This window comes from Vulpes lagopus, chromosome 11 (assembly GCF_018345385.1).
Source record: "Vulpes lagopus strain Blue_001 chromosome 11, ASM1834538v1, whole genome shotgun sequence".
NCBI lineage: Eukaryota > Metazoa > Chordata > Mammalia > Carnivora > Canidae > Vulpes > Vulpes lagopus.
In genome coordinates this window covers 63,582,653-63,592,588 of record NC_054834.1, presented here as the reverse complement: position 1 = coordinate 63,592,588, position 9,936 = coordinate 63,582,653, and the positions used below count along the sequence as shown (strand labels likewise).

Below are 9,936 nucleotides of genomic sequence, written 5' to 3'. Positions count from 1 at the left end.
AAAACTTCTTAATCAAGAAAAGTCACAGAAAGTTTGCTTCAGAACCTTTTATGTGGGATGTGGAGATCTTCATATGTAACAATCATCCAGGAGGTTATAAAGCAGATGTTCCCAGATTCACAATTTTAAAAGGCACAGTCACAGTGGTCTAATAAACTTAAGGAAAATAAATGAACAAAGAATCACCAGATCAAATGAATTCTCACTCAGTATTTTGTGAACAGTCTACAGCAAAGACGTAATGTGTCAATAAAAAAACAAGGTTCGCATAGTTAGTACTTAAGTTGTTAATCACAACTTGTATCTACCTAGAGGTATGGCAATCCCTATGGCTTTGTAGCTCTTTGTAGCTCTCCTTTAACATCATAATTAGTGCTTAAGTTTCTCTTCCTTTCTCTCAAATGCTTTTTTTTTTTTTGCCCTTTCTCTCATATTCAATTTTTAAAAATCTGTCCAATTCTTATCTTATTTCAAAATGAGTCACTGACACTTACTTTAGTCTAAGTTTTAGAGAGCCAATGACAATGTCTTTTTGCACTTTATCTCCTTTACCTAGAAGGTTAAGTACTTTACATTTGTTGAATATACCAATAACAGTAACTGATAATGAGCAATGATCCTCATCCATAAGTTATTTCATTTCCTCATTTGTAAATGGAAATGATTACATATGTTCTGCTTGCTTGTAATGTCATTGTGGACATCAAACAAGATGTTCATAAAATAAGTGTTTATTGATACTCAACATATCATGTGATTAAGCCCTATAGATACCAAAATGAATAGACTCTTCAAAAATCCCTGCCCTTCTGGCATTCACATCTAGTGGACAGAGACACAGAGTAGTGAAAGTAAGTAAATGGTGATTCAAACAGCTGTGTTATAAGAGAAAAATTAGGAAAATGGAGTTTTATGGAGAGGGCATTCAACTTTTAAATAGTAACATCACTGAAATATTCATGAAAAGGTGACTTTTTTTAGCAACAAACTGAAGGAGGATGAGAACAAGCAAGAAGCTTATTTTAAGAACAGTATTCTAGGAATAATAAAGAACAGAGGCAAAGGCAGCATATGTGATCTTTGGAACTGCTAGAGATGTGTGTACACGTATGGGTTTCATGCAGAGGAGTGCAAAAGTCCCAGCTTACATATTCCCTAAAATGTAAATGACTCCCTTCTTTGAAAGCCTGATTCATCTCTACTTATGAGTTTCCTACCAAGAATAGCAATGACCTTCACTGCAGAACAGGAGTCAGTGGAGAGTTGTAGCTCCTCTTCCAGAAGTGCCTAGCAGAAAATTACCTTTGAAAAGCATATTTCTTTAAGTGACATCAGCAGGATGGCTTAGGAGATAATTTCATATTCATTTGCACCCAGAAAACCCCAGAAAGAGTGTAGATGGTTTTCCCAGGACAGAGAAAAGATCAGGATGTGAGAATTTCGGATTTATAAAAGATACTGTTGGAAATTGGACTTAGGGGATCATTTGCAGAAAAACTCTTTTGTTGCATGTCACTTAATGACCACCTTTGGGATCTGAAATGGTCTTGACTCGTGACCTCAGTGACTTGTGTGGGATCCAGAAATATCCACTTGAAAGTAGAGCAAAAGTTCTGCTAAGGGAAGGAAGGCACACAAAAAAAGATGATGAAGAACATGTGTTTAAAGAGAAAGAACATCACAGATGACCCAGCTGCCCACATCAGGCCAGAGTAAAAGCTGAGCATCTTCTGAACTATGGGTCCTGGGTTTAGTAGATTACAATCAGACAAAGCCTCTATCTAATGAGGAAAGAAAAAGCAAAGTAGTTTCAAAAGGACAGCACAAAGCTGCAAATGCTAAAACCTGGAACTAGGATTAACTATATAATAAACAAGGTTGAGTACAAAATAAGAGAGTAAGTTATCCATGTTCCAAACATATTAAGCATTTCAAGATGGTGACAGCAGGGCATGAAAACTAGCTTAACACTGTTGGAAACAGGGTGATGTCAACAGCGCCAGGTGCATACCTAAGAAGCCAGGTGCTCCTAGAGCACAGGGGCTAACAGAGACGACAATGGGGATACAGAAGGAGAGCACCTCTGTGAAAACAAGAAGTAAAAATAAGGGGAAAAAAAAAAAAAAAAAAAACCTCAGGCAAGGATTCAGCCTCAGTGAGAAGATGCCAGAGGGCAACTCTGCTCAATGGGCCAGCTATCTAGATGAATTTTGTAGTCCATTCAATTACAAATGAAAGAGAAAAAAACTATTTCTGAAAAAAAAAAAAAAAGGAAGTAAGATTAAGGAAAAACTTTTAGCAACAATTTATTGAAAGAAAGCTCCTTAAATTTCTTTTTTTTTAAAATACAAACTTCATTAAAAATCTCATGAAACCATTGAAACTATGGAACCAAAACCACTATAAATGCACAAACTCAAAATCTTGCCAAAATATAAATAGATAGGTGAAAGATAGATGATAGATAAATAGATAGGTAGATGCATAGATAGTTAATAGATTGATGATAGATAGATAGATGATAGATAAAAGATAAGAGATATATGATAGATAAATAGAAAGGCCTCACAGATTGCCTGGCTCCAACTATAAAAAATCTTCTGCTAGAGGAAGCTTCAACCCATACCTGAAAATGTCCTTGTTTTTTTCCATAGCAAGTAGAAATTTCCCCTTTCTTGATTCTTTTGTACTAGTGACAGATCAGTAAAATATTATCCAGGGAGATCAATGGAAATCTCAAAGGCCTGTTGTCAGGGAAATTCGTTGAGGTTCAAACTCAGAAGCTGAGAACAAGAGGCATTGCATGGGCATATTTCAATCAAACACGGTGTGCCTCAGTTTAAGACTTTTTTGCGGTCCCTTCCTGACTAAAAATGAAGAACATAAAAACACAGTGACTTACTTCTGGTTCTAAAATGTACCTATTTTCTCACCTCTAGTTAAGGAAGTTCACTGAGGCCCTTCTAAGCTGTAAATGTAGCTGCATTTATACCAGGATGTGGGAGGTAGGGACAGGTCTTCAAGCAAATCTCAGAAGAACTTGAGAATAGCAGCGATGAGTGTTACATGGGGAATCATGCCTCTGGGATTAATTGGGACACTCTCAGATCAGAAAGCTAATCACATGCCTCAGTCTTACAGTCCCTAATTTCAAATTTCCTATTTACCCTAAGACCTCTGGGGAAGGCACACAAAAGAGATTCAACTTCAAATTTGGATGATAGGTTGATTTTTTTTTTTCATTTTGTTCTTTCACTCTAAAACTATGTCTTCTCCTAAAATCCAGAGCTCTCAGAATGTCCCCTCTGATGAACGTCAAAGTCTTGGGGAAAGTGAGCCACAGGTAGAATGGTGAAACACACAGGTCATTGTCAAATGCCTTGGTGAGCACTTCCTAGGTGTGGACAACTCTCAAGTAGATGATTCCATGTCCTCAAAATAACCCAAGAGGCAGGGACTCCATCGTGAACATTTGACTAAAGAGACAGAGGTTCCACTAAAGTGCCAGTGATGGACTAACACCCCCAGTGCCATAGAGCTGCTAAGTGGCAGGGTAGACTTCCATGCCTGTCTTCATGTCCCAAGTGGACTCCATCTTCAATTGTACGTAGCTGCCATGCCTCAACCTGCAGTCACAATTTGTCCTTCTGTCCATACATAGCTGGGTTTAAATATTCCCTGAGCTTCCTCTCCACTCAATTCCTTCCTCATTCCCCCCAGACTCAAGTTGTTCTGCCCATAGGAAAGGCTCAAATACATGTCTTGTCAAAAGAGGCTTTCTCTGTCCCCCCTGAACCAAGACCCTAGTGCTCTGGGCACCCTGCCCCCATCCCAGTCTAACACACCCTGTTTAATTACCTGCCAATGTCTCTCTTGCCACCATGACATTGAAAGCCCATCTGGGCCAGGACCGTGATCTCAGCATGTAGCCCAGGCCCTGGAAGATGATAGTTGATCAACAGATACTTTTGGAATAATGTAAGGAGTGTGCAGTGTGTACCTAATTCTGTGAAGACGCAACAAGTCTTGGTTATCCCCTCTCAGGCAACTTTGCATTTTATGGAGCATACTTCTTTCTCTCATAAAAATGAAATCTGTAGGGAGATGAAATGGAGTAAGTGACTAATTTGTGTAAGAAACCACGAGAAAGAAATCAGAATGAGGGGAATTAATTATAGGCCTTAGGCATTGGACAGGCAATATGTGCCAGGTATTAGGCTTAGCACTTTGCAAGCATGAGTCCAGTAATTTTTCACACAACTCCATGGGGCATTAGTACTATTATCTTCATTTTACAGATGGGACACTGAGGCTTATAAAGATTAAGTAACTTTCCTGGGCAGAAGCAAATTATAAATTGGGAGCCTGAGATTCAAACAGGCCAGTCAGTAGGGTTTGATATTGCGTTGTTGATAGTTTAGCCAAGAAATGTGACAAGCTCACACTGTGCTAAACTTTCTCCAGATTCTCTGGCATTCATTCATTTGTTCATTCATTCATTCACTCATTCATCCACAGGGTTAAAAACATTCAGGGATAATCATGTATTTACCACTGTACTGTCAATGTAGAGAATATAAGAGAAAGTGAAAGATTTGTGTCCTTAAACAGTTTGTTTCATGGTCGGTGGAATGAGGTATGCATATTTAAAATTTCATGGTCAAGTTTTCAATGAGTAGAATTTGTGAAAATCATTTTGGAAAGTGGTAGAGATAGATCCTGCAATGAGCTAATCAGAATGAAAAGGGCATAATAATAGTTTATTTATTCAATATATATCTATTGAGAATGATCTATATCCTAGGTTTGAGAAAAATACTGGCTTTAATATTTTAAATTGCCCACAATTGTGAAAAAAACCAGATATGAACCTTGTCTTGTGGAGCCGACAATCTGGAGATGACACAATTGTGAATTAATCACACAAATATACAGATGTTAACTCAGAGTTGTGAAAAGTCCCGTACATTAAAGATTCATGATACTGTGAGAACATAGAAGATAGGGCTTACTCAGAGAAATTAGCCACAGAACCACAAAAGATGGAGCAGGAAAAAACAGCTAATACCAACAAAGACAAAAATTGAAACTAAAAACACCAAATTTAAAATGGGAAGAAAATTTACTTACACAGAAATAACAGATAATCTAGTAATACAATCTTTTCAAGAACAAATTATTACAGGCAGGAAATTAAATATTTTCTACATGTTGAAAGAAGATATCAATCTATCTAAAGCCATACCCAAATGAATTCCTCCTTGAGAGTTAAAAATTAAATTGAGACAGTTTTAGAAAAGTAAAAACAGAGTCTCTCTCATAGGAACTGTCATTAAGGACTAATAAATAAGAGTATAAATCATGTAGGTGAAAACTTGACCCAAGATGAAAAGTGGATGCAAAGAGAACAGTAGTGAGTCATTGACAAAAACGCTAATATTAAAGGAACATTAATAATATGCAACAAAATTATAATTACAGTCATATGTGACATAATATCGCAACAGTTTATTTTTAATTTATAATTTATTATCAATCATATATCATATACTTCATGACACCATATAAGATAGAAGCAGCAGTACCGACAATTAAAATACTTCATAATCCTTTTATTACTACATGCCAATATGAGTAATGAAGACTTAGGTAAATCATTATGTCTATCCAAATTTAAAGAAATTTATTAAAAATAGAACATACAGGGGATCCCAGGGTGCTCAGCGGTTTGGCGCCTGCCTTCAGCCCAGTCCCGGGATCGAGTCCCGTGTCGGGCTCCTGGTATGGAGCCTGCTTATCCCTTTGCCTATGTCTCTGCCTCTCTCTCTCTGTGTCTATCATGAATAAATAAATAAAATCTTTTAAAAAATAGAAAATACAATGTATAATAATCAAAAAGTAGACTCAAAAACTAAAAATGAGTTTAAAGAATGCAACTTAATTCATGGCAGGAGAGGGAGAAAACCATAGAGAAAATGCATTCAAGGACAAAATAAATTGTTAAAAAATATTCCTAAATATCTATCTCCACAATAAAATATGAAATTCATGTTTAAAAGGACTCAGAGCCTCAAAGTCAAGGGTAGAAATGTGCATAATAGGCATCAAGTAACCAAAAACAATTTAAAAAATACTGCTAAAGATACATGAATAGAGGGAAAAATACACTCTTAGATTTTACTCCGCAAAGTTGAGAAAGTACATAATGATAAAAGTGGTAAAACTAGCTTGTTAATTGACATAAGATAATAAAAGGAAAAAATTATAAACATAAATAAACAAAATCATAACCATATCTCTCAGTTTTTAGAAACAAAATATTAAATCATTTGTAGGGATATGAAAATCTTTTTTAAAAATCAATAGGATTGACCTTGACCTCATAGAAACCTGCTCTGCTCAGCTCCTATTTCTTCTGAGAGTGTTTTTGACACCATTGACTTCTAGAACTTTTAGTCTCAGGAGAAAAAGCCGAAGGTGAGCAGTAGGGTGTTATGACATGGATGGATGTACAAATTGCTCAGTGGGATTGGACCACTTCTAATGTCTGAAGAGGGAAAAATATAACACTCCACTTTTGTTGCTATTTTCCCTGTGAACTCATATCTGCATGTGGCAGATTCAGGTTTGGGAATCAGACCAGCCTGGGAAGAAAGAAAGGATGAGCAAGGCATGCACAACTGATGACAAATTGCAACACATGCTAACCCCCCCGGGTAAAGAAGCCCTGTGATGGCAAGTACCAAACAAAAGGGCAGACAGAGCTCAGTACAGACTACGAATAGCTTTTTTTTCTTGTTCATTCTCGTAGCCACACCTTGGCCCAATGAAGTGGTATCTGTGCCTTCTGGGAAGATAACAGGCATGAAATCTGGAGAATAAAGTATTTCTATACATCTTAATTGTATCTTCTCTCAGAGACGCTTCAAGAAAATTCTCCAGTGTTCAAACTTCCAGAAAAGGGGTGGTAAAACTATTTTTATAAATATAGTCTACTACATCAAGGAAGGAATTGACAGATTGGTCCTACAAGGGAGAACTGGAAACAGACTGATACAAATATGAAACCTTGATACATGACAGAATTTTCACTCAAATCTTAATGAGAAATGTATGGAGTCTTTTTAAAAAAAAATAGAAAACTTATTACTTTCATTAAAGCTCAGAATTATAGACTGTTTGCAACATTTATAATACCAGCAAAAATAAAGACTTAAAGATGAAGTATTTCAAGGCGTTGAAAGAAAATACAAGAGAATATCTTTATAATAGGAAAGAGTTGTTTCAACAAGACATACAAAGCACAACCATAAAGGAACATTAAAATTCGAAGTCCGTTAAAATGAAAATTTTCTATCCCACCAAGTGTGTCTGGCACAAAGTGAAGTACAAGCTAGAAACAGGTTGAAGCATCGACGTTGCAGATATCATTAAAAGGTTAGTACCTAGTAGACAGTATGAAAGCAGCTATTACAAATGTATGGAATAAAGATAAAACAACCCACCTGAACAAAGAACAAAGAATATAGACGTACAACTAAAAAAAAATAAAATAAAACACACACACACAAAAAAACTCTGCAATTAGCATCAAAGTACTTAAAAACACTTCACCTCCTTTATGAAGCCATTTTATACTGATCAGATTGGAAGACATTTTGAAAGCCTAGCAATATATAGTATTGGCAAGAATATGGAGCGAGACCAATCTCTCACAGCGTTTGCAGGCAAGCACATTGGTAGAGCAATTTGACAATATCTCCTAAATTTAAGATGCTCTATTCTTATGAACCAGAAATTCCCCTCCAGGAAATGTACATGAGAGGATCTCTTGAACTGGTACACACTGAGAATTTCAGAGGAAAACGCATTGCCAGATTTTCATATTATCCAGGAATAAGAAAAATGTATTCATCTATCAATAATTCAATGAAGAGATAGACTGTGGTATATTTATATGGTGCGTAGACTATCTCAGTGAAAATTGGTGCTACATAATTCAGCATGGATGAATCTAACAATATTTCATGAAAATAGAATAAGTTGCAGAAAGATAGCATATTTTAATTTATAACAAGTCTTAAATATACCAAAATAACATTATGTAATTTTGTGGATACATAAAGACCAGCAAATATTAGGACTCTATATAGAGATAAGAAATACTAAATTCAGTGAGACTTGAGTATAGGCAATGAAGAGAGGAATAGAATCAGGCAGGAAGGGCTCAGTTTGAGACTGATTATGTGAAATGTCTGAAGCAAACTGGCATGGGTGAACACTTAATAATCACTTTTGCTTGCACAGGTTTTTATATTATTTTCTATTTTTTAGCATGTGTTGGAAATGTTTCTTAATGAAAAATTAACAAGTGAAACCAGAAAACCAGTTTTATGATGGGGGTGGATATTAATTTTTAAAAAATTCTAAGGAAAATATGCCATTCCATCAAAACCCTTATGAATGAGGATTCCATCAAACCAGTATTATCAGTATAAAGATATTTTTTAGAGTAATCTTAGATACCTAAGGATCTTAATTACTACATGATCTATTTTGCCTATAAAGGCAAAAAGAAACAAGAAAAATAATGCTTACCTGCTATGGTTAAGAAGTTTCTGGAATTTAGTTTGAAAATTATTAAGCACTACAAAAATCAAACAGATGATTATGGTATATCTGGTATATTTGGTATATCTGTCTTTTGCCTTTTGCCTTTTGTTGTTTGTTGATTTATAGAGCAATAGCAATGACTTCAATCTTGTCTTTAATTTCTATGAATGTTTATTATTATTATTGTTGTTGTTGTTGTTACTATTATTCATTGAGATGACACTTTAAATGCTAGCAAATATTTTGATATCTTCTTCTAAGTCTATTGGCAAATTATGGAAGGCAAAAAATATATAATGACAGAAAGTGACTTGCTAATTTTAAATGCTCATCAAATGGCCAGATAATGAGATATACATACTACATACCTGTGACCAAAGTGTCTACTTAATTTAACAATTTCTTTTGGAAAACTTTCCTGATTGCATTTTTAACATCTTTGTTCCGCAGGCTATAAATAAAAGGGTTTAACATAGGACTCACAAAGATATAAAACACGGCAACAATTTTGCTCTGTTCTACAGATGTCTCAGAAGGGGGTCTCAGGTACATGCAGAACAGAGTCCCATAAAAGATGGTGACAGCCGTCAAATGGGACCCACAGGTAGAGAAGGCTTTGCGCCTCCCCTCAGCAGAGTGGATGCGCAGAATGGTGGAGAAAATGAAAATGTATGAGATGAGAATGATGGCTAGAGAACAGGTGAGGTTGAAACCAGCCACCACAAACATGGCAGTTTCTTTGACATAAGTGTCTGAGCAGGCAAGGACTATGAGAGGTGGGTCTGCACAGTAAAAGTGGTTGATTTCATTGGGTCCACAGAAGGAGAGGCGAAGCATCAGGATGGTCTGTGCCAGACCATTCACAAAGCCATAAATATAAGGGGTGGCAATGAGATAGAAGCAGACACACCTGGACATCTTGCTGCCATACAACAGGGGTTTGCAGATGGCCACGTAGCGGTCATAGGCCATCACTGTGAGCATATAATAATCGGTGATCACCAGGGCAATGAAAAAGTGGAATTGCAGAAGGCAACCCAAGAAGGAAATGGCTTTTCTCTTGGATAAGAAATGAACCAGCATCTGTGGAGAGACATTGGTGGTATAACAGAGGTCCACAAAAGAGAGATGACTGAGGAAGAAGTACATTGGAGTGTGAAGTTTTGAGTCACTTCTGATTAACAAAATCATGCTAACATTGCCAAGCACTGTGATAAGGTAGATGACTAGGAAGACCACAAAAAGGACAGGCTGCAACTCAGCTCGATCTGTAAGTCCCAGGAGAATAAACTCAGTCACTGCTGTGTAGTTGTTCTTTAACAT

At 36.3% G+C, this 9,936-nt stretch overlaps 1 protein-coding gene across 1 annotated transcript; it reads right to left on the bottom strand.

Annotated features, from left to right (window-relative positions):
* Positions 1-9,000: 9,000 nt before the first annotated feature.
* On the bottom strand, positions 9,001-9,936 carry LOC121471788 (olfactory receptor 1030-like). The gene has a single exon (XM_041722581.1). It carries the CDS (start codon positions 9,934-9,936, stop codon positions 9,001-9,003), a length of 936 nt encoding a protein of 311 aa, XP_041578515.1.